General features: G+C 40.0%; 1 protein-coding gene across 1 annotated transcript in view; it reads right to left on the bottom strand.

Annotated features, from left to right (window-relative positions):
- LOC122817596 (occludin-like) overlaps window positions 1-25691 on the bottom strand; it is a 617143-nt gene that overhangs the window by 457684 nt on the left and 133768 nt on the right. The window contains exon 3 of the mRNA XM_044090634.1: window positions 19105-19266. Coding sequence (XP_043946569.1) covers window positions 19105-19266 — 162 coding nt within the window. The remainder of the gene's footprint in view (window positions 1-19104; window positions 19267-25691) is intronic.

Raw genomic sequence — 25691 nt, 5'->3', positions numbered from 1 at the left:
AAAGTATGTACAGAACTCCAGGTAGCAGCTTCTAGGATGTCCCTGGTAGGTACGCCTCTGAGAAAGGCTGCAGAGGTAGATGCAGCCCTGGTTGAGTGGGATCTGATTCCCTGTGGGATAGGTTTTCCATGGTGCTTATAGCAGAAATTAATGCAATGGCCTATCCATTTGGAGATGGTTTGCTTTGAAATAGCCTTCTCCTCTGTCCCTGCAGCAAATGCCACCAGCAGTTGTTCAGATTTCCTTTGAGGTTTAGACCTGTCCAAGTAGAATCTAAGTTGTCTGTGCACATCTAAGGAGTGCAGTATCTGTTCCCCTTTGTTCTGTGGATTAGGAAAGAAGGCAGGCAAATGAATGGACTGATTAAAGGCCACACTGGATACCACCTTTGGCATGAAAGAGGGATTGGTCCTGAGGGACACCCTGTCCGCATGAAAGATGATGAAAGGCTCCACTGCCATAACGGCCTGCAATTCAGATACCCTTCTTGCTGAAGTGATGGCTAAAAGGGAAGCTGTTTTCCAAGAAAGGAATTTTAAATCTGCAGTAGCAGCTGGCTCGAAAGGAGGAAGGGTGAGTTTCTCCAATAAAAGTTAAGGTCTCAGGCTGGAGTTGGAGCTCTCTTGGGTGGTCTTAAATTTTTGGCCCCTCTGAGGAACTGCTTGAGCAGTGGAAGAGAGAAGAGGGGAGGTTCTGTGTTATAATGAGCTGAAATGGCTGAGGCGTGAATTTTTATTGAGGAAAAAGACAGGCCCTTGTGAAGCATCTCAGTTAAGTATTGTAAAATCTGAGGTAAATTGGACACTGCTGTGCTCATCCCTTGAGATTGCTTCCAGGCACAGAATCTTTTCCATTTTTCAGCATACGATTTTCTAGTACTAGGCCTCCTTGCCTCTAAAATTACATCAATCACTGGTTTACTGAGGGATGATAAAGGAGAGCTTAGGTAATTAGCCAGGCTGCTAGGTTCAGTGTTTGAAGCTGAGGGTGCAGAATCTGGTTCTCCTGCTGAGACAGCAGGGTAGGAGCCTGAGGCAGGTACCATGGGGCCAACAGTGACACACTGCGCAGGAGGGGCTACCAGTGTTGGCGTGGCCAGGCTGGTGCAATCAAAATCATCCTTGGTTTGTCTTGTTTGATCTTTAGTAGTACTTTGGACAGCAGAGGCAGAGGAGGAAATTTTCCAGCTGAAGGAAATAGCATCCACTTTCCAAGCTTGTCTGTGGGGAGTCATTGCACAAAATTTTTCCAATTGATAGTTCTGGGGGGAGGCAAACAGGTCTGTATCTGGGCTCCCCCATTTGCTTGTCAACATGTTGAAAATCCTTGGTTCCGGTTTCCACTCCTGTGGGTCCATGAGGGTTCTGCTTAGTCCATCTGCCAGTGTATTTAGTTTTCCTGGCAGGAATTGAGCTTGTAGATGTACATGGTAGCTCAAGGCTGTGTTCCACAATGCCATAGCTAGTCTGCAGAGGGGGTAAGAATGTATACCCCCCTGCTTGTTTATGTACCACATAACAGTGGTGTTGTCCGTCTTTACCATTAATTGTCCTGGAAGAATGTGGTCCTTGAAGGCTGTCAGAGCATTCTGTACAGCTAACATTTCTTTATGACTGATGTGAAGGTGATTTTGAATTGGGTTCCATTTGCCCTGAATGCACTTCCCTGCCAGGTGCGCCCGCCCCCCATGCATAGTCTGATGCATCTGTTGTTAGGGTTTGGGAAGCAGGGGGTAGTGTGAATGGTAGTCCCTTGTTTTGTTGGCAGGCCTCTGCCCACCAAAGGAACTGTAGGCATAGACAAGGAATGATAGGAACCATTGCTTCTAGATCCTGAGAATGTTGACACCATAGACTTTTTAGATACCACTGTAGTTTCCTCATATGCAGTCTTGCATATGGAATTAGAAGAAAGCAGGAGGCCATGAACCCCAAGGCTTGTAGTATTTGCCTTGCAGATAGCAGGATTTTTGTGACCACTTGTTTGAAGTAGGTTGTCAAGTGAATTTGTTTTTCTGGAGTGAGGAAAGCCATCTGGGAAGTTGTATTCAAGCTTGCTCCCAGGAATACAATTTGTTGACAGGGTACCAGGTGTGACTTCTTTTTCGTTTATGGTGTGCCCCAGACAAGTTAGCACCCTCTGTACAAAAGCCAGAAGATTCAAAAGTATGTCCTGGTTTTCTGCCTGAATTAGACAATCGTCCAGGTATTGGTATATTTGAATATTTCTTTGCCTGCAAAATGCAATGACTGGAGCTAGGCACTTTGTGAATACCCTGGGTGCAGTAGATAAGCCAAAGGGCAGTGCAGAGAATTGATAGTGCGTATAGCCTGCTTTGAAGCGTAGGTATCTTCTGCAAGATTCCCTGATTGGGATGTGCAGGTATGCTTCCTTTAAATTTAGTGTTGCCAACCACGCATCTTTGCTTAGCATAGGAAGCAACTGGTGAAGAGTCAGCATCTTGAATTTTGGAATCACCAAAAAGGTGTTTAGAGTAGGTAGGTCTAGGATATGACACCATGTATTGTCTTTTCTGGGTACCAGGAAAAATCTCGAGTAGAAACCTAGTCCCTTTTTCTCTTCTGGTACCAACTGAATAGCCCCTATGCTTAGGAGAGAGAGAGAGAGTACTTGCTTTTGGGCCTCTGCCCACTGCTTTGGAGGTAGATCCGGCCAACCGCTTGGAGTTGGTGAAGTGTGGAAGTGAAATCTGTATCCTTGGGACACTATATTTAAAACCCTTTTGTCCTGGGTAATGAATCCCCAGTTCTTTGCATGAAGTGCAATCTTTCCCCCAAAGGGGCAGTCAGTTGAGAAGTGCTTGGAAGTTTTAAAAATAAGTCATTGAGACAGTTTACCATAGGGGGGAGTTTTATTACTCCCAAATTTGGAAGTGGAGGCCCCCCACTGCTTAGTCCTGTGAGTCCCCTGGGATTGAAGCCTGGGTGCTCTGCTGGATCTGGGTTTGGACTGAGAAGGTCTGGAAGAGGCAGAAAAAGGACCAATTCTTAGAAGGCCAATGCCTACTAAATCTTGGAGGTTGTACTTGTAAAAAGTCTTCAACTGTTAGCATAGATTTAGCTTTTTCCTCCATCTTTTTAAGAACTTCTTCTGCCTTGTTGCCAAACAGGTGGCCCTGATTTAAGGGAGCATCCATTAATGTCGATTTAACATGATCTGGCAAGGATTGCTCCTTAAGCCAAGCATACCTTCTAAGTATAGACCCAGTTACCACATCCCTGCAAGATGCCTCTAGTGAATCAAAACCACATTGCAATGTATGTTTACCAACTTGTTCAGCAGAATGTATAAAATCCTGTAAATCCTTATTTTCAGCACAATCAGGAATCAACATAATTTTCTGTTTAAACAATCCAATAATATGCAGCTGACACTTTAACATATGAAACTGGCAATTCAAGGTCCTAATGGCCAAAGTTGCAGAAGTGTATACCTTCTTACCCCATCTATCCAGCGCCCTGGAGTCTCTATCAGAGGGGGTAGGATTTTTGGCAGTAGTAACTTTAATGCCCTTGGGTCCCTGTGAAATGGTTTCAGGATCCACAGTAGGATTTTTGAAAAGGAACTTGTGAGAGTCAGGAACCCTGTAATATCTATCAGGTTTTCTGGAAGCAGGAGGTAAAGAGTCAGGGGCCATGCTAGATTCCGAAAAGGTATCATCAACAATGCCCAGTACAGGAGGTATAGCTAAAGGCCTGTGTTAGGGAAGGAGTAAGAAATTCCTAAGCCTCTTTTTAGAATCACAGAAATCCTGACTTTCCCAACGAAAGAGTGTGCAAGGTTTCACCAAAAGAGAAGTCCTCTGGGGGGGGGGGGGCAGAGGGAATAGAGTCTTCAGCATTAGAATCCTCATAGGTAAATAAGGATAAATCCTGGTCATCAGAGGAAACAGAAATTTCAGAATCCTGGTCAAAAGTATCATAAGCAAACTCAGTCCTAGGTCTCTTAGAGGGGGAAAGTTGGCTTCCCTGATTAAAGTAATAAGGTCTTCAGTCATTCTTATCATTTGTTCTTTAGGCATAGAGGCCTGACCATGCGGTCTGGGTGGCAGTTTACGCCTTGAAGAAGAAGATGGCGTTGGTTTAATATGCAAGTCAGTTTGCCTGAATACACCCTCAGAAGCCAGTGCCTGCACAGTGGCTCTGGACCCATCCAAGGTAGAGACATCCACAGGTTCCACAGTTGAAGCATCTCGCGGCATACCGCAAATCTGAAGTAGTGGGTATCAGGGGCTGCGAAAGCGCCTCACTGAGTACTGGCAAACTGGGCGGCCTGTCTCTGTCTTTATCTTTTTGTTTTTTCGGAATGTCGGTAGTCGGATGGTTTACCGAAGACATATCAGGATAATTGAACCGAGCACCAAAAAATTTAGTAGCGCAAATATACCGACGACGGACAGTTCATTGTTTAAATAAGGCACAAAACCAACAGCGAGGTACATTGTGGTCAGGGCCTAGGCAAGGAATACAGTACAAATGAAAATCTTTATGAGGTATTTACTTTCCACAAGAAATGCAATTATTTACTTTTACTGGCATCGGTTTAGAGCAAGAAAAAGTTTCCTCAACAGGGTACGTAGCTTTTAGTTGAAGACTTCGGTTCTGAAACTCGAAAATTAAAATTTCAGGAATCGGCCGACCGGCACTTGCGAACTGCTTCTGCTTCGGGCACTGCACGTTAAGAAAGACTGATGTAATGACATTGGCTACATGTTTTATACCTCTGACGACCTGACGTCATGGAAGAAGAGACAGCAACTGACGTAGGACCCAAGACTTTGTTAATTAGGTCGACTGAGGGCTACTGCAAGCAGATAACCCAAATGTAATGACTGCAACAGTGAAACACGAAGAACATCAGGCAAACCTCCTTATACTGCATAGCTGTTCAAACAGTCAAGTGCAATTTTTTACTATTATCACCATTAGTCATATCAAGGTGATACTGGACTAACTGTCCTACTAAAACTGTGTCCTACAGCAACAAAATCAAGACATTCACCTACTGGCACAGAGGCCTTTTAAAATGTATAGTTCCTTTTACTTATCTCTCTGCAGATTTGTGGCTGTTTACGTTGTCATTTTTTTCTCTCTTGACAAGTTTTCAACCCGCTTCGTTCGCCCTTATTCATGCTTGGGCTCACTCCACTCCAGTACCCTACACACAAATACCACCCACCCACCCTTACTCTACATTTATACTGCCACAGCACCATTCACATATTCCTCTAACCAATACCATCAGTTCCCTCCAGTAGGAAAACAAACAAAATAATTACTCCCAATAGTAACACCCACTCTAGTTTACCAAGCGAGACTCTCTCTCAAATTGTCTTAATCCTTGCCTCTTATAACAATCAAATTACGTCTCCACAACCAACCCACTCCCCTCCTATCATTTTATTACCTTATCTTACAACAAAGATAAAACCCAAGTTAAATAAGATGCCCCTAAGTCCGATTTTACTATTTCTCCTCACTCTACTAGCCTTCATCACGAGTCATCAAATCCACCTCCTTCAAATACTTAGGACTTCGGCCAATCCTCACAAGGAATATCAACATCTACCTAGCCTATCAAACCACATCTGATTTATTTTTCTATAAATATCTTAAAATTATGCCTCAAAAATGCCTCAAAATTTATGATCAAATATCAAACCAAGACCAAACATAACTGAACACACTCTTCCCTCTGTAAGATATCAGTTCAAAAAATTAACAGAGATATTCACTCCAACCCTGGTCCCACTGTTCATAAAACCATCACTTTCAACCCCAAAATAAACCAGTTGCCTAACACATCTCAGCAAAAAAAAAAAAAAAAAGATTCCAAACTCCAAACTCACCTTACTAAATATGAATCTCATAAGTATGTGCAATAAAATCCATGACATACATGCTCATCTTGTCACATATACTCATGATGTAGCCACAGCTACTGAAACTTGGTTACAAAAAGAAATAAAGGTTAAAGAACCCCACCCCCGCCAGGATACAATACACATAAGCATGACAAACAAAATAATCATGCAGGTGATGTAGCAATCATCTATAAAAAATGTCCTAACCATTACATTACTTCCACAAGAAATAACCAAATTTAACAATGCTGAACTACTAATAACACTCCTAAAAAACAGAATAGGAAAACTATATGCTTAACAACAATCTATATGCTACCAGAGAATAACGTTGATACTGCTGAAATCATCTTGTATTGGATATCCCAACAAATTAACCATGAAACTGGAGACTTAAATATAGACTGGCCACTCATAAATTCCACTACCGCCACTGAATCCATAAACTTGTACAACTTCACACAGTTAACAACCACACCTACTAGAATCAATAAAATTTCAGGGAGTCACTCAACCTTAGACTGGATTCTTACAAACAAACCAGACAAACTGACAAAAGTAGGCTGCCTCTCAGATAGCATAAGTGACCACATACCAACATACGCTATTAGAACTCACAATACTCTAGATAAACATATTATCTATAATCAAATACAAAATGCAACTAATTTCAGCAAAGATATTTGCAATGAAACACTAAAGAAAATATAACTGGAATGTACTTAGAACAATGCCGCTAGATACTGCTGTAGAACACTAATAACGTATTCTTACAGACTTTAAATAATCTAGCACCAGTACATAATAAAAGAGTAAAGTCCAACCCCGCACCATGGCTGACAAAGGAAGCAAAGAAAAATAATGATAAAAAGGGATAACACCTGGAAAAATTGGTATAAAAATAAAGCTCAAAATACTCTCCAGCAATTTAGACATCTTAGAAACCTTCCAAAACTCCATGCCAAACAGGATAATAAAATATACTACACCAATCTATAAGACAAACATACAAACAACCCAAAACTTTTTTGGTCATCACTAAATAAACTACACCACCCAGGCAAGACCATAGTCCCTCTCCAAAAACAGATGATATGATAGACTCTATCCCCACACAGTTTTACTCCTACTTTATACAATGAATATTATCTTTCTTAGACACTAACACATCTGCCCCCCCAACTCTACCCCTGTCTAATCACAACCACCCATAGCACTTCAATTTTCATCCAGTACCCGCCTCATTCATAAGGAAGTTGCTCCTTAAACTAAAAACTACTTCTGTAGCTGTAGACCAAGTACCATCAGACTACCTAAAAGTGGCTGCAGAAGTCATAGCCTTTCCCTATGTCCATATTAATTAATAGGCCCATCGCAGAACGATAGTCCTACTACTGTGGAAAAAATCCTACATCATACCACTGCACAAAGGTGGCACATACACAGAGTTTAATAACTACAGACTGATAGCGATTCTCACCCCTCTCTCCAAAATATTAGAGAAATGCATCCATATGCAGCTGAAGCAATACCTAACCTCAAATAACCTGCTCTCAGAAACACAACATGGCTTTAGTCCCCAGCACATCATGACTACTGCTCTACTACATTTTACCATTACAATAAACCGACATGGAAATGATGGACTGCTTGTGTCCACCATGTTCTTAGATTTGTTAAAGGCATCTGATACCGTCTCGCACCAGCAACTGCTCATTTGACTCTCCTCAATAGAAGTTTCATAATACTCCATGTTGTGGTTCCTTAGCTGCCTACCTGGAAAGCAACAAGCCATTACATCCAACAGACCTACTCATCCTTTCAACCATTTACTACAGATGTCCCTCAGAGCTCTATCCTGGGTCCTCTAATATTTAATATATTTGTTAATGACCTCCACACCTCCACTCATCATGCTAGTTTAGTTCAGTATGCAGATGACTCAACATTAATATATGCGGCCTCAAGAATAAATAAGCTCCAAGACATTACCCAAAAATCTTTCTCCTCTGTAGAAACCTGGCTCAAAGAATCAAACCTCCTGCTCAACCCCAAGAAAACTAAGTTAATGCTTATCCTCAAAAGCTTTCAAAATCAAAAGTAATCTTTTACCGTAAAGCCAGCAAATAATAGTCATTGAAACTGTAACTCACAGTAAACTTCTAGGCATTATAGGAGATGCCTATCTCAAATATGATCACCATATACTGCACACCATTAAATCTACACACCAGAAACTCGGCTCCCTTCATAGGATCAATGGATTCCTTACAGATACTGCAAAAACAGCTCTAGAGACCACCTTCTTACTGCCAACTCTCTTATACGCTGCTCCTATCCTAACAAACATAAACAATACTCAAAGAAAGAAACTTGCCTCCTGCTACAATAAAATACCTAACTTTGCCACCAATCTCCCTCATAGGTAAAGCAATTAAACTGGCTTGAACTGCACAACTGTCCAACATACTCACAACTAACTACAGCACGCAAATGTATTTATCATCCAGAAAAATGCCCTGCACTACAAAACTTATTACTACCCTACTGTCCAGCAAGGGACCTCCATTCTAGTAACAAATTCTTATTACTTACAAATGAATCAAATACTGTTTCAGGAGACTTGCTCTACTTCCAATGTGTTGCTAAACTCTGGAATAGTATCCTCACATAAATAAAACTGACAAACTCAGCAGTTTTAAACTACTGCTTAAACAACATCTTAACCAATCCGGGTCCTGTACATGCTCTTCACAAGGTTAAAACTTTGTGTACACTGTACAATACTCTACAAATACGGTCCTTAAATATAATATTCTTAACTTCTTCTAAGAGACAGCAGGAATTGATCAATGTATGTATTGTTGATTTGACTATATGATATATAACAATATATGTGATGTATAACATTTGTAAATGTAAACTTGTTAATATGGTTTGATTATTTTTATATAAATGTGAAGTTAGCCTGTGTCACAAGTGATAATTCAATAAAGGTGTTTAAAAAAATTACAAACATCAGGGAGCCAGCTATCCAGCTGTGGAACATCCCTGATCCATTTGTGCAGGACTGCATGAGGCTTTTTCACTCAAATGTGGTGCATGACCTGCACTGGATCCTTCAATACTGGAGTAGTCAGAGAAAGAATGGTTGATGGTGGACCATCTAAAGCAGAAGATACCAGTTAAACCTGCTCTAGCCTATCCAACATCTGCCTAACTAGTGCTGAATAAGCTGATACTGGACCAGACATCAAACTTCTGGATGACAGTGTGTTGGCGGGACTGACACAGAACCAAAAGAAGTCAATGTTGGAGATCACAAAAGGATCAATTGCTGGTGGCACTAGTGCTGGCTCGGACAGTACTGGAGGAGCTGATGCAAGGAGGCCAGAATCCACTGAAATAAATTGTAAGTGTACCATCTGGCATTACTGCACCTGCAGTGTAGAACCAAAGGATTTGTGAGAATCAGAAGGTCTAGAAGAAAAGCAAACACTCACATCACATCCACCTTCACATTTCTTGTAAGCCTGAGAGAGTGGCCTGATGGAACAAAGCTGTCTACCTTTGCTGAAGTACCATAATGGCCCTGGCCAATTCAGCATAAGCAATAACGGGCAGACTAGGATATCACCAGATTGGGGGGAAACAGCAAATTACCACTCTAGGGTATGAACAGAAACTGCTGATGATACTTGATCTGATGAAGAACTCACCACAACTGCTGAAGGCTCAGCAGCATTAGGAGGGAGACACGTGACAGCAGCATAAACATCTGGTCTTGTACAAGAAGGCAGAGCTTTAAGTTTAAATAATGTAGCCTTGATGGATGAATGCTAATTTAACATAAATGGCTTTTTAGAATGATCAGACTTGGACAAGTCTGGCTTGGATGGAGAACTATAAGGAGGGAAGGAAGTGTGTGATCTTCTCTCCCTAATTCAAGAGGAAGGAGAATCAAAGTTTGAAGAATGAGGGTCTTTGTGAAACTTTTTCTTAACCAGAAGTTCCATCAGAAAGTGAAGAAATGTTTTTTTTTTTTACATTTCCTCAAAGTAGACTCATCACATTTTGCATATACACCACATAGTTCCAAGTCATGATCTGGGTGTAAGCAGCATAGATTCATAGGAGCTTAGTAGGCTAATGGCCCTAGAGCCCTTACAAGCTTAGCCATACTTATCCCGAGCTGCGCCAATTGTCGGTGGTTAGGTGAGTGAAGTTTACTGAGGTAAGGGTCTATGGTAGATAATACTGATCTCCTCTGTCCAGGAGAGAAATGGGCACCACTCCATGAGTGAATTTGCAGTCACCCATCCATTGATATAGGTTGCACTTGAAGAGGGTCAGGGAGGGGCTCTGTTTCAAGTGAACTGGAAGCTTGTTCCTTAGAAGTGGCCATCATTGGGAGATGTATCTATCTCTCCAGTATGACTTGTTCATGTCAGAGGCTAGGTTAAAATCTCTGTAGCAAGTGCCCCTCGTGCAGTTTGATTTACAAAATGTGTAGCATTTTCAACAGGACCAGGTCAGAGACTGTCCTGTAAGCCAGGCACAGGTCACAATATTTAGAAGTACAAGTCATAATGGCAAAACAACGGCCAACACCCAAACTAATGAATCCGAAGAAAAAAGTGAAGAAATCCACCACAAATCCAGAAAGGGAAATAAGCCTCACCAATCTGATAAGGGTAGAAATACACTAAAGGAAGAAGAAGGTGCTTTCAAATAGCAGAAAAACTTCCAAAATTACAAAAAAAAAAAGATACAGGAGAAGAATGTTAAGAAATGTATGCTCACAACATGTAGATAGAAATACTAGCAACAAAGATAATTCAGAAATGTAGCCTGTGGCCTTTAGAATCTAACAAAGAAATTCAGAAGTCCAGCTCTTCAGTTAAGATACTTTTACTGATATCAGTTTAAGTGCCACAAAAAGACATTTACTGGTTTCACTAAAATGTTTGTTCAGTCAATTAAACAGAACATCCACTATGGGCACATTTAAACACTCTCTATGGGCATATTTAAACATTGAATATAAAGTAGGTGACCAAATCATGTGGTACACATTAATTAGTTCAAGGAACATTTTGAAGACCTGACATTAATAAACAATAAACAATAAACCAATAAGTATATATATATAAATGTATTTAAAAATACCTTTACTGAATTATTACTTGTGACATAGGCATATTTACAATTATAGAAGAGTAATCAAACCATATTAACAAATTTACATTTACAAATATTATATATCACATACCTTGTTCTATACAATATAATCAAACCAACATTACATAAATTGTTCAGTTCTTGCCTTCTCTTAAACCTCATTCTTCCTCAAAAACATTTTGTGCATGTATTGTTCCCATAATTTCCATTTTTTTCTATGTAATTTACTTCTACCCTTTTTAAAGATCCCGATTCCTGTTCTTTTATCTCTGTTACAATAAATATTCACTACTTCAAGTATGGCTGGTTTAGACTTTGGTTTTCATTTTCTAGTAATTGCTTTTTTAGTAGCCACCAGAATTAAACTTAACAAGACCTTACTATGTCTTGGCAATTCTGATCCCATAACCCACCTCAAAAAAATAATTTCCTTAGTTACTTCTCATTTGCCCGCCCACTATTCCTGACAGAGTATTCTGTACTGAATTTTTAAAGTCTGCCAACTCATTAAATTCTGATAACATATACTCCCAGGTACTTCTTCCTTCCCCATTACACCTCCAACATTTGCCATCTGCCTGAGGAAAAATTCTTTGGAGTTTGCTTGGGGTAAAAAAGTGCCTATGCATAGATTTTGCTGCACATGTGGGAACCACACATATGTCCTTCCATTGTTTCTTTGTGAATTGCATATCTAACCTCTCTTCCCAATGTTTTCTGAACTCCTCTGATTGGTTCCTAGGATTCCCCTATCTCTTTCTCTTTGTCTACACCCTGATACCAGTCCTTGATAGGGACACCAATCTGTAGCCTGCAGGCCAAATGTCTTCTTGGCCTCTTCCCATTCTATTATCTTCCCATCTCTAATTATTTGTTCCCAATTTGCCATGTTCCTCCTGTAAATTTCAGCCCCTCTTACCTATTCTCTTAATCTCTAAGTGCAATCCTCTCTATCGCCAGAATCTCCTTTCTCCATTCCTGTGTTGGCTTAGTTCTTGGTATACTTTTTCTGCTTTACGAATATAAACTCTGTATGACCGTTGTTATTCTCCTTAAGGATCTACATCCAAAATCCCACTCTTTCCCTTTTTTCTTGAGTTATCCCCCTGCTTCATCAACATTCCTTTCCACAATTTGCTTCTGTTATGTGTAACAGCCTTAACTGTGTAGGTCTCAAATAACTCTTCAAATCAGGTAATCCTAAACCTCCTTGTTCTATTAGAAGGATCAACTTATACCACTTGACTCTTGCCCGCTTTCCCTCCCAAATAAAATCCTAATTTACTGCTTGTATCTTCCTATCCATATCCACAGACAAGAGCTTCCAGTTTATCAATTTTTCTATTATAATAAACATAAATATATCAATACAAATATCAACATTAAAAAAATATACACACACATATGTGTATATCATTGAGCCCAGGTGTGAATAAACTGTCTGTAATAATAATCCATTTTTTTCTCTTTTCTGTCAAGAGCTTCTGACAACCCACAAGTTTGTTTATCCTGTCAATGAACATTAACATGAGCAGTCCAGTTGGGTGAGTCTTGACTTGTCTACAGAATGCATTATTTAATCTAGAGCACCGAATGCTCACTCACAGTAAATCTAAATGGTCTCAAAGTGTTTCCAATATAAAAGGCACCGCACACACATACTGCAAGATGAATAACATCTTTAACATCACTAGTAATAAATCAACATACGTCATACATCTTCTTTGTTTCAGTAATCGAAAAAATGTTTTCTGCACCATTTTACAGATTGTAATTTTATTAAAAGGAATACATCCCTTATTTTTATATACTTCTGATTTGTCATGATAGTTTGTAGGACCTATTCTGTTATGATTGATTAACAATTCACCTAAATCCCCAGATCTCTTAAAGCAGACGATGAGGCAGAGACATAAACTACCCTCTTGGCTGGCTGAAAGGCATCCTGTCCAGGCAGCTCTCACTCCTGTATTAGGTATACCTTGCAAACAAACAGCAAAGGAAAGTTTTGGATGCTATGTCGAGCTAATTCCCGTTGACCTTGGTGTTGCTGCTGATGAAGACAGAACTCCCGATTCCAGAGCTAAAAGGTATCAGCCTACTCAGTAAATATGACTAAAGACATTTCAAAGTGCAGTAAAAATTCAAAGTCTCTCCCTCTTAAACTGACTTTTAGGCACCTATGACTGCATATTTTACTAGGGTTGCCGCCTGTAAGAAATTTTGCCTGACAGTCAGGAGCTCAAGGTCGCTATCAGGAAATCCAGAAATCAGGGTTTCTGTCAGGAAATCTATTTATGGTGAGTACTACTGAATCATTCTGAGAACAAATTCCTAAAGTATGTTTTCTAAGAAATTTACTGTTTCACTTGGATTTCTTATCTGCAATCAAATCCAGTAAAAAAACAATCATTATTGTGGCTCATGCTTATATATACATGTATGTGTATGGAGAGGGTATTAAACTGTATATAAGTATACCTAAGAGTAACAAGCTCGCCATAATTTCTTTTACTTTTCTTCACTATAAGTGGCTGTCTTTGGTGGTCTGGGTAGTACGTGTGGGAAAGGAAAACACTGTTGGTACAGTGGCACCATGAGTACTGTTTGCATCTTACAGTGCTATCTTCATGTTTGAGTTCTTGGCTGTGTTTCTATCTGTGTGGAGTCTACATGTCCCCCGTCCCTGTATAGGTTTTATTCAGGTGCACTGGTTTCTCCCAACACTTCAAATGCATGTCTTAGGTGAACGGATACTCTTCTTGCAAATAGCTAACTTCCTAGGCCCCTGCTTGTAAAATGTTTCATTCTCCAAGCCCTTGCTTACATTTATCAGGGGTACCAGAACTTATCAGAGATTTGGAATGCATGGCTAGGCTCAAAAAGGCTCCAGTGGCCATTAGCTTAGTACACGCCTATGAACTTATGGACCCAGTTGTCTGTAGAAAGCATAGTGTGTGTGTGTGTGTGTGTGTGTGTGTGTGTGTGTGTGTGTGTGTGTGTGTGTGTGTCTTTACGTGTGTTTATGTGTGACATAAACTAATGTTGTTAAGCATATACATCTCCTAGGTAAAGACAAAATAAGGCATACAATGCATCACAATAGTGCTTCTGGGGGGAACTGTCATTTCTATAAGTATAGTGGCTTTAGTAAGGTTCTGTGCATGGGTTCCATTTAGTCTAAAACTGATCCTGCCCAGTGAAGTCACTATAACTTGTCTATGACCAGTGTAACACATAGGGACAAGTTGGAATTAACTAGCGTGAGTGTTTCTTTTTCTTGACTTTTTTCACAATTGAAATTAGATGTCTATACAGGTAGCTATCTTCTGGGAGTAAGAGAAAGAAGGCCTGCTGCATGTGCATACATACATCTGATAGCAACAGGTTTAAATATGCAGGTGTTCTATATTTGCCCTTTCACTTTCATTGTAGTTTGACTTCAAACGGGTACACAAAAGGTGTCTACACTGTCTTTTGGGGTTTAGTGTTCAGGAGGCATACTGTGCAGATGTATGACAACATTATCTTCAAATATATAACTATGGCAATTTGTCCTTTCACTTTTGTCCCAATTTAACAACGGAAGAGTACACATAAGGAGGGGGGAAGTCATCCTAGATATGATTCATGTGCTTTTCACAAACATTTTCTTCTTAGTTTATGGACAAATACTACTCAATTTCTTGGTAACTCATGTGTCATCAGCCTTGAACACAACTTATTTCTTTTATTGAAAAAAAAAAGTTACTTCCTTTAGTCAAAATTGTTTTAATCAGGCCATCATTTGACCAAGGGTTGTGCAAAAAAGTGTTAAAATGAGCCTGAGAACATTTAGAACCCCTTAGCTTCTCCCCAGCTATATTAAATTCTTACCTACACAGTTATTACAGTACAGCCTTGGACAGTATCGATGTGCTGATAGCATGTATAAAAAAATGAAAAGGTAGACAAAAGTGAGAGAAAGATAAAGTGCTCTGGACAGAATTTGGAGACAAGGAAGGGAGGAAACAGGAAAGCACTGAGGTGTGTGCCAGGGTGACATTTGACAGTAGGGTGGGGAGTGCCATGGAATAGTTTGCCTAGGACTCCTTATCTAAAGCTGCACATGCAGTCACTGTATGTGGCAATTAATAATTGGCGCTTCTTGGTGTGCCTTGCTAAAAGGGGTGCGGATATTCTCATGTAAGGGCTGTGTATTCATTAAGCAGGAGGTATGGCTTTTTGGCAGAAAATGGAATGATTCAAAGATGGCAACCCTACATTTTACATATAAATTCTGTTATGTATTCATTTTATGGGCACACATACTGTATCTGCTTTCAGTCCTGATGCTTGTCAGCTCTTAAACACTACTGAAGCTCTAACAGGAAAGTTAACACATATTTTAAAATGATTCAGCCTTGTATAACATGGACACTCACTCAGCGGATAACAAAGGTGCTGTGGTTAGTGTTACCTCACAATGAGTGATTGTGCAGTTCAGCTCCCAGATGGAATGCCTTTTGTGCAGAGTCTGCTAATTCTTGTTTGTTTTCACTGGAGTCTCCAGCTTCTTCCTAAACCCAATTCTTGACTATGCCCATACGTGTGTGTGTGTCACATGTACTTCGTGTCTTAAGGCCCTGTGATGGACTGGTATCCTGTACAGAATTTGCTCCCTCATGCCTGTTGTTTACCAGGTTATCTTCTGACTCCTCCTGTGATCCTGAATGATAAATAACAGAATTCTGATTATTCACATGTAAACCGTTGCCATAAACTGTTAAATGTTATTGTAAGACCTGGGGTGGAAACTCTACAAAACCTACCAGTTTTAGTTATTTGTGTTTGTAATTCTGTACTTTGTGCTGCTTGATGCTTCATTTTCTGGGCTACTTTTGTGCGACCATCATTTCCAATTAGCCTATATTTATCCTTTCTCTCTTTCTCCCTCCTTAGACTTCTGGCAGAGACGTCTTGAGACTTTTGGTTGAAAACGGTGTGTTATGAGACGGAAGAAGACAAATCTGAAATATTTTTCCAGCACTCAGCATGCAGAACATTTTGTTTCAATTGTCTCTTTGCCAGTTTTTACTCTGCATATGCCCAGATTTTTAACAAAGATACACACTCACGCACACACACACACACACACACACACACACACACACACACACACACACACACACACACACACACACACACAGTAAGCACACAGAAGTCTATAGAATTTCTTATTTCTAAAACCAGCTGCACACTGTAAATGAGACAGACAAAAGAGATCATGTAACTGCTTAGCCTACAAGAAACCATAATGTATTAACTGTAATCTTTGTTATGCGACAGAAGGCAGCCAGCCTGTCAGTGTAGTCTGGTTACCCAAATGTTAATTAAACCAGAGAGTTAAAGAGGTGCGTGATAAACCCCTTTATCATTTTCTGAGCATGTTATTTATAAACCAAGTACATGTTCTTCGCCAATCCAGAGAAATTGATTGTTGGAGAAAAACAATTAAAGGGACCAACCACTGTAAACAAATACAAATTCCACAAAAACCAAAGCTATCTAGTTCTAATGTGACAGAAGGAATCATTGTGTCACTGTTACTAATTACACAATGGTACAGGAAGAATAAAATAATTTCTGACTGGCCATTTAGTTAAAATATTGGACTCCAATATCAACACTGATCAGTCAAAAAATGGTTATTGTATAATTACTTAAAGAAAATCATTCTGGTACCTCAACCTCACTCTCTTTTTTAAGTGTGTATGGAGGAAATACCAAACAGAACACCCAGTTAACCACTGGAATATTAAGGAATTCACCCCTAAGGGTAAAGGATGCTATTACAATTCAATCCAACATCCCCCACACTCACAAGATAAGCATAAAATGTAGGCTCTTAATTATGTGGTACATAAGGATAAAGCCATCATCACTCATCACACAACCAATTTCAAGAAGTGGAACAGACAGTGGAAAAGCAGGTGGGGGGATAAGAAGCAAATAATGGCTTAACTATCTTGAGGGGGTAGGTAGGTGGCCTATAGTCCCAGAAAAATTTGCATCTGGTGAATGCCAAGCAACGGTCCCAGGGTGATACGCATGTGAGCCTGCCAAGCAAAGCTCTGCACAGTAGCCAGTAGCCAGGACTGGTACATAATTGGAAGTATACATATGCTACTGGTACAACAGAGTACATCCCACTCTGGCAGTGAAGACATCAGATTGCCAGGATGGGAAGGTAGAGATGTCATATAAAAGTAACCCTTAGTGAAACACTGAGCATGACATGCTGAAGACTAACCTGTTTTTCTTTCTTCACTTCCCGGGGGAGAAGGGATTTCTGGGAAGCATCTCATGTTCAAGACACAAATGGAGGGGCTAAACACAGATAAAACAAATACATAAAATGCAAGTCTATTGCCCACATGGCAGAAAGGGAGTACATTTCAATTCTTACATGCTTAAACCCACCACTGAGAGAACAGGCATTGATATAAATAGGGGTGGAGTGGATGCAATGACTTGTTAAAAAGAGTGAAGACATTAATTTAAAGTGAAACCACCATACAAAATACAGTTATTGCAACTGATGGAAACCATACAAGAACACGTTTTTAAATAGAGAGTAGGCTATAATTTTAGGGCACGGAAGAACAGACTTGTTAAAAAGAGAGGAAGTTGTTATTTTAAATCTAGTGAAATTCTAGAGTTAACAACTACTATTCTTTACTAAAACAGTGATGCTACAGGTCATGCACAGGGTGTACACACCCTACATGATGGCATTCCCACTGCATCAACTCCCTAGTTCACAATCAAATAATATGAGATGGCAATGGAAACAGTTTTAACATGTGGTATGTCTTAGCTAACTGACACAGTGCAAAAGGCTCTCACAAAATAAATACAAGCTCTGGCTACAAAGAGAGGAATCCAGGAAATTATATTTTAGAATGGAGACAGAAAATTATAATGCAAAGAAGACACAGACAACTTAATTTCTAATATACTTATTTTACTTTTTTCCATCTGCACTTGTGCAAGTACAGTTGTACTTGGCCAGCCTGACAGCAAAACATGAAAAACATGACAACAGGCAGATATCCAAACACTTCAACTTTCTTGTCAGATCTGTTTGGTTTAGGTACTGTAAGTAACCTTAATTTTCCTTCTTGCTCAATCATGTCTGCACATTCCTACACTGTCATCTGTTTTTGCTACCACCCATGAGTGCTCTAACTGTAAATACCCTGGTAAAGTACTCCCAGAACAATTTCCTAGCCATCACGTCTCTACGCATACATAAATGTTTCCATAACATCTTCCATGTTACCAGCAACACTAAAAACACTTCAGAGAATTACTAATTTTAGGACGCATGCTGTCATTCACATAGCTGCTGTTCTTCCCCATCCTCACTGGTTTTGCATCTATACTTGTACACCTCAGTCTCTTTCTCCTTTTCTTACTCTCTACCAGTGCTCATGTATTCCTTAACGGCTACTTCCATAGGGATCTACCATACTGCCCCAGTCATGCCAGCAGCATCTCTTCCTCCGCCATGTGAAGGCTCAGGAAGAATCAGTGGATACAGATTAGGTGGGTGTTACCTCCTTACTTGTAGCTGTACTTCTCCTTCCCATGCACCAGGTACACAAACTACCTCAGAAATAACCACTACACAAAAAGGTAATGTGTTCCTGTTCTTTTCTAGTATCCTAGGCTACTTACTTCTGATGTATCCGTCCATCACCAAAATTACTCATTCTTCAGTATTTTGTTCTTTACACACTAAACTACAGCTGCTAGACTATCAACCCCCAAGACACACAGCATAACATCCCATAATTCCGTAAGTAGCGAACTTTGTGTACAGCAGGTTTCTCAACACAAAGATATAACTTTAGGAATGTGACCATAAAGGTGTTTTTAATATAAGGTCTGTCTGAAGCTTAAACAAATTACCTTGCATTGCAGAATTGTTTCATATACAGATGTTGATCTGTCCAGCAAATCATGTAAACTCTTCTCACAGCTTTTCTACTTACCCACTCCTCCACATCAGGACCACCATTGACATCAGCAAAGGGCTTTTTCCAATATATGTTGGGCTTCCCATACTTCCAAATCTTGTGTCGTGTTTTTTGAGCAAAGACACAAATGATGCAGTAAGCCAGTGAGACCAGGAAACCACATACCATAGCAATGGCCTAAGATAGAGCAAACAAAGATCAGTTATAGCAGAAAAATAAGCAAAAATGCAACAACTACACCTGGCATGTCATGCCTGAAGAGAAACAAGTACGTAATGAAATGCAGTTTCACCACTGAAAATAAACTCTGACAAAGGGTAACCATTTGAAATGTCGGGAACTGATAGAAAACATGGAGACTGAATGGCCGAAAAAATAGACTTAGATACAGTAAGTCTAAGATGACCATTTCTTGAGATATTCTCTTTTCTTCGAGGTACAGCGATCTCAGAGTTGGTATATTTAAGTTCAGGGGGTATGGGGTGCTTGCCCCTCACACACACATCAGAAATTCAGGGGAGCTTGCCCTTCACAAAAAAGATTAAAGGAGAAGAGCAATTTTCTAGATTTGCTAATTTTCTGGGTTTTCAGCCTTTTTTTTGGCTTGTCTGCATTTGAAATTCCAAGTGCCGACATTTCAATAGGGAACCCTGACAAAGATCACAAAAACACTGACTGCAGATAACAGTGTTTTGAAGTCATTACACATACATACTGACATCTATGCAGTAACCCATTTGTCTTTACCATATTTATATGAATCTTCACATCTGACCTTTTTAAAGATTTTATACCACTGTTGTATGTAAATAAATCTGTCATCTTCTTGACATCTCCTAATCCCCTTCCATACAATAACGTGTGATAATTTTTCCAAAGTAACTGGTTCTCTATAAAGATCATCATCATCATTATTCCCCTTTTCTCCATTTTCTACATGGGGTCAGGGTGTTGTGTCAACTGTTGCCATCACTTCTGATTCAATGCCACTCTCCTATCTTCTTCAACAGTTATGCCTGGCAGTCTCAGGTCCTCTCTTATGCAATCCATCCACCTCATTACTGGATGCCTCAAGTCCTTTTGCCTTCTTCCTGTCTGTCCCAAATCTTCACCAGATTGTTTTCTGCTTTTCTGCACATGTACCGAAAAGTACAGTTGTGTACACTTACCATAAATGTAGATGTTCGAGTGTATTCACTGTTGCAGTCCGGGTTTGGGTGGCAGGGGGTAGAGTGAATGACAGTCCCTTGTTTTGGTGACATGTCTCTGCCCACCAAAGAAACTCCTGTTGCAGGCAGGGAATGAGAGGAATCATTGTTTCCAGGCTGTGACAATGTTGACTCCATACACTTTTTAGGTACCATTGACATTTCCTCTTGTGCAGTCTCGCATATGGAATCAGTAGAATGCAGGATGCCATGAATCCCAAAGCCTGCAGAATTTGTCTTGCAGATAACTGGGTTTTTGTTGCCATTTGTCTGAAGTATGTTGTCAGTTGCCTTTGTTTGTCTGGCGTGAGGTAAGCCATCTGGGTAGTTGTATTCGAGCTTGCACCCAGGAATGTAATTATTTAAGAGGGTACCAGTTGTGATGTCTTTTCACTTATGGTGTACCCTAGACATGCTAGAAGCCTTTTTACAAACGCCAGATGCTGAAGAAGAGTTTCCTTGTCCTCTGCTTGAATGAGACAATCGTCCAGATAAGGATAAATTTGGATGTTTCTTTGTCTGCAGAATGCAATTACTGGTGCCATGCACTTAGTAAAAATCCTGGGCGCAGCAGATAAGCCAAAGGGCAGTGCAGAGAATTGATAATGCAAAAAAACCTGCTTTGAAACAGAGGTATCTTCTGCAAGATTCCCTTACTGGGATATGCAGGTATGCCTCTTTTACGTCTAGAGTGACTAACCAAGCATTCTTGCCTAGCATAGGCAGTAGCTGCTGCAAAGTCAGCATTTTGAATTTTGGAATGTCCAGGTACGTGATCAGAATCGATAAGTCCAGTATTGGACGCCATGAATTGCCTTTTCTGGGTACCAGGAAAAGTCTTGAATAAAATCCTTGTCATTTTTCCTTTTCTGGTACCGGTTGAATAGCCCCCATATCCATGAGGGATATAACTTGTTTCTGGGCCTCTGCCCACTGGTTTTGTGGCAGATCTGGCCATCCGTTTGGAATTGGCAACAAAAACCCAGTTATCTGCAAGACAAATTCTGCAGGCTCTGGGATTCATGGCATGCTGCATTCTACTCATTCCATATGCGAGACTGCACATGAGGAAACTTCAATGGTACCTAAAAAGTTTATGGAGTCAACATTGTCACAGCCTGGAAACAAGGATTCCTCTCATTCCCTGTCTGCAACAGGAGTTTCTTTGGTGGGCAGAGACATGTCACCAAAACAAGGGACTGTCATTCACTCTACCCCCTGCCACCCAAACCCGGACTGCAACAGTGAAATATGAAGAACATCCACCAGTCTGTTCTCTTTGACCTTCACTTCAGCTAGAGGTACTTTGGTTTCTGCTCTGATGTCCTTGTTTCATCTTTTCCCACAGTGCACATCCTACCATCCATCGCACGTACTTCATCTCTATCACCTCTAACTTACTCAACAGCTCTGAATTTACTGCCCAGGTTTCTGTACTATACAGTAACACTGGTCACACCACTGTTTTGTACACCTTACTTTTCAGCTTCTTTGGCATTCTTCTGTCATGAACTACCCTCGACACTCTGTGCAGCCCATCTGATTCTTTGACCTTCTCATTCAGATTTCCATTCTCCTCAACACCCCTCTCAGATACCTGAAGCAGTTAACTTGTTCCACTACTTTCCATTCTATCTCAGTTATCAGCTTCTTCTGAATTCTCCCATTTGTTACCATTTCAACTGTCTTATCTGTACTCAGTTTTATCCCAAGTGCCTTTAAGTTTGCATTCCATTCTCCTATCCTTCGCTGAAGTTCTTGCTCAGAATCTGCCAGTAATGCCATACCATCAGCATACAGCAACTTTGTTGATTTGTCCCCTCCAACCCATTTGCTGATGTAATCCATCAACGGTACGAACAGCAATGGGCTCAGAGATGAGCACTAGTGCACACCTACTACCACCAGGAACCCATCTGTGGGATCATACATTGTTTGTATTTGAGTAATTGGGTCCTTGTACATAGCCTGCACTAATTCTACCAATGTTTCATGGACTTCAAACCAATGCAGGACTGCCCAAATCAGCTTTCTTGGGACCTTGTCATGTACTTTCTCCAAATCTAGGAATGCCCAGTTGAACTCTTTTCTCTTCTCTAGCTTCTTCTCAGCTATCTCTCTCACTGCAAACACTGGGTCAGTTGTGTTGCATCCAGATCTGAAGCCAAACTTCTCATTTCCCTTCTTACTTTCTACTACTCTATGTATTAGTTTATCAGAGCACTTCCTGTTACAGGTTTATGAATGGTCTATTCTTTCATTGTCTCCAGAAGTGTATAGTATTATTAACAAAGTCACACAAAAATGTAAAAATATGTTGTGGAGTCACAAAGATTCTGACTCTCCAAGCACATTTACCCTAAGCTAAAAAAGTACTAAAACAAGCTAAATAAACTCTCTCTCTACCTGCCATCTCCAGTGGGCTGTCAAATAACATTTACCAAGCTCTCACAACAGGATAGGTCATTTCATCCTTCTGTCCAAATACACATAAGCATGTGCATGCACAAAAACACATGTGCATGCAGACATACACAGACACATACACATACACATGCACATGTATCCAAAGCTAAGTGGCTCCCAATGAAACTGATCAGTTCTTCTTCTTACAGCCACACACATACTCAAATTGCTCTGCTTAAGCTAGTGCCTACCCTCTGCCAATATACTAACATATATTCACTTGAAATACTTTGTAAGGTTTCAGATTAATGGGGTTACACACTTATTGACCCAAGATTAATCTTTCACTCAAAGCAAGGGCCTTTCCATTCTTGGGGGGTCCATCATGTGGTACCATCTTCCTTATGATCGAAGATATACTATAGACCATAACTCCTGACAACTAAACTGCTTACCCATCTCATGCATAAAAGTAAATGTAACCATTGTTATCAACTTCAAAAACTCTTAAACTTCCAGACTACAGAGTGAGAGGTCTTCCACTTAGCAATATGGAGAAAGTTCTATCCCTGCATCAGTTTCAGACCACTAAATCCTCTTAACCAAGAACAGATTTCCACTGTCATCACCCTGTCTTGACAATTATTTAGCTAAATGTACTTCCATTTAGTTTTCTTAGCTAGCTTCCAGACTCCCTGCACTAATTTCTGACCATCTAATAATGATCCATTTACTATAGGTTACAGTGCAAACTTTACTGCTGTTCCTTTGCGTTTAGTACTAGACATGTGTCCCACCTCAGTAATGTTTGTTTATGCTATGAACACTGCAACTCACCATACTGCTATTCCTACATTTTGTAAGATCGGTTGGCTTTACTGTACAATTTATGAATGTACCTATGTTTTAAATTTCTCTGGTCTTGGCTGTTACTATAAAGGGATTTTTTCCTAGAGGTGACAGAGTTGAAACTTTGGGCTAGTGCACTCACCTTGTTAACAAATGAAATGAAAGTTACATTCTTACCATAACAACAGAGCTGCACTGGCAATTTAACATCCAACACCTCACGGCTACAATTGGCATATACTTAGTAAGCTCAACTCATAAAACTTCTCAGGCTACCTTACCACTCCACTTACCCATAATCCTTAAATGTAAAGGGCCCCCCTCCAAATCTTGAAATCCCTCTATTTCAAGCAATCAGGAGAAAAACCGTAAGGAAGGACCAATGCTATTACTTAAGAGGACAGTGTCCAACAAGGCATATAAGCAGGGGGCAGGGCAACAGGAATGTTGATGGAATTGAAACTGCCAGGTCACAGCTAGTGTTACAATAAGTACGCAACTTATGCATCTCATGTTGGAAGTTTCAACTCTGTCACCTTCAGGACAAAATCCCAAGCCAGCACCCCTGGGCTGCTCATGAGAAAAGACTGCCCCACATTATTGCAGCTCTAATGACTGACGACCTGAAAGTGATATGCCATTTATAATACATTGCAAAGGTATTCAGTAATGCCTTCATAGCAACTGCATAAAAGTAATCAAAGTTTTTTTTTTCCCAAGGATCTAGCTATACGAGCTATGGTGGCCTGAGGTAAGCACTTGCAGTTCTTTTGGTAACAAAATCTAAACTTGGGAACTTTTTTTTGTTTCTCTCCTCTCTACGACCTTGCTTGATGGCTTCTCTACCTTCACCCAAATGGTCCATTCATTCTGGGAGTGGGGAGCTTGGGCTATGGGAGAACTCTGCATCTTACAGTCAATTCATTCCTGCCCAGGAATCACAGTTGGCTCTCCAATTCTGGTGAGAGTTCTGTGGTAGAGAGAAGACCAGCTTACTGGTCCTGGGAGGTGGCCAACATTCTCCTCCAGAAGCAACCCCCCTGGCCCCAGCAGGTCCTCCAGACTCTGTAATCACTGTTTCCAAAGAGGAAGCATGCCTCTGCATGCTGAATTACCTTCAGCTTCATAATGTAGCTGCACTATGAACAGTGTGGGATCAGGCTCGAACTCCATTATGTGAGTACATAATGCTCCCACTAGGTGTCACTCGTGGTGAACCAGAATTGCCTCTCTCCCCTCAGGATGGCAAGCCAGCAGAAGTTTTTTTTTTTCCAATATACTTTTTACTGCTTTTGTTTTTCAGCCAAAGTATTCAAACATTTCAACATAAAACAAAAAAGAATAACTTTCTACAATGATCACATAAAAAACAACTTATTACTGAAACAAAAACTAATAGTCTCACCATTCCTGAGGGTACAGGTAAAAAAGACACAAAATTGAGTCTTAGTTCTGTAAAAAATGATATAGTAACCCTAAATCAGAATAAAGTAAAGTTATTTTCCTCAGTGAAGAAAAGTGAAATAAAAAGCTTGTTTTATATCTTCATTTATATGTAGCTTGATTTGTGTAGGTAAGATAACCTTACTTGTTGAAGGGTTTGTGAAACTCTGAACTATGTATGTACAAGTTACACTATTTACAATGTTGGATGCCATCCGTTTAATGCTAATCTTGAAGCATGTTAGTTTTGAGCAATATACTTATTGTGTTTAGTATATAAGAGTTTATGAGTACCACCTGAATTGTATTTAAGTTTATGGATTTTGATTGCTTCCTAGGATTGTGTCCAGAAAGAGTTCCAATATGTTTGAAAATATGTTCTTTTTTTGTGCCTTTTGTAGCTAATTTGTGGGAGGTGATATATTTAACTGCCATGTCTTTAAAGTTTATCCATGAGATTTTATTATTTACCCAAGTTTTAGTTATATAAAATTTAAGTAGGGCACATAATGTAACTAAAATATGTTTACAAATTCTGTTGATTGAACTAGAATCCTTGTTTCCCAGGAAAATGTGTTTTTTTCGTATCCGATTTTTCAAGTTGTGCTCTTAGGGAACACCAGAATTGAAGATATTCTTACAGCTCCAAAATATATGGAGGATATCTACATTCACTCAGGAGCAAAAAGGGCACAG

The sequence above is a fragment of the Protopterus annectens genome, chromosome 13.part0 (genome assembly GCF_019279795.1).
Source record: "Protopterus annectens isolate FY-2018-M chromosome 13.part0, PAN1.0, whole genome shotgun sequence".
Taxonomy (NCBI): domain Eukaryota; kingdom Metazoa; phylum Chordata; order Ceratodontiformes; family Protopteridae; genus Protopterus; species Protopterus annectens.
This window is presented reverse-complemented; position numbering and strand designations above follow the sequence as displayed.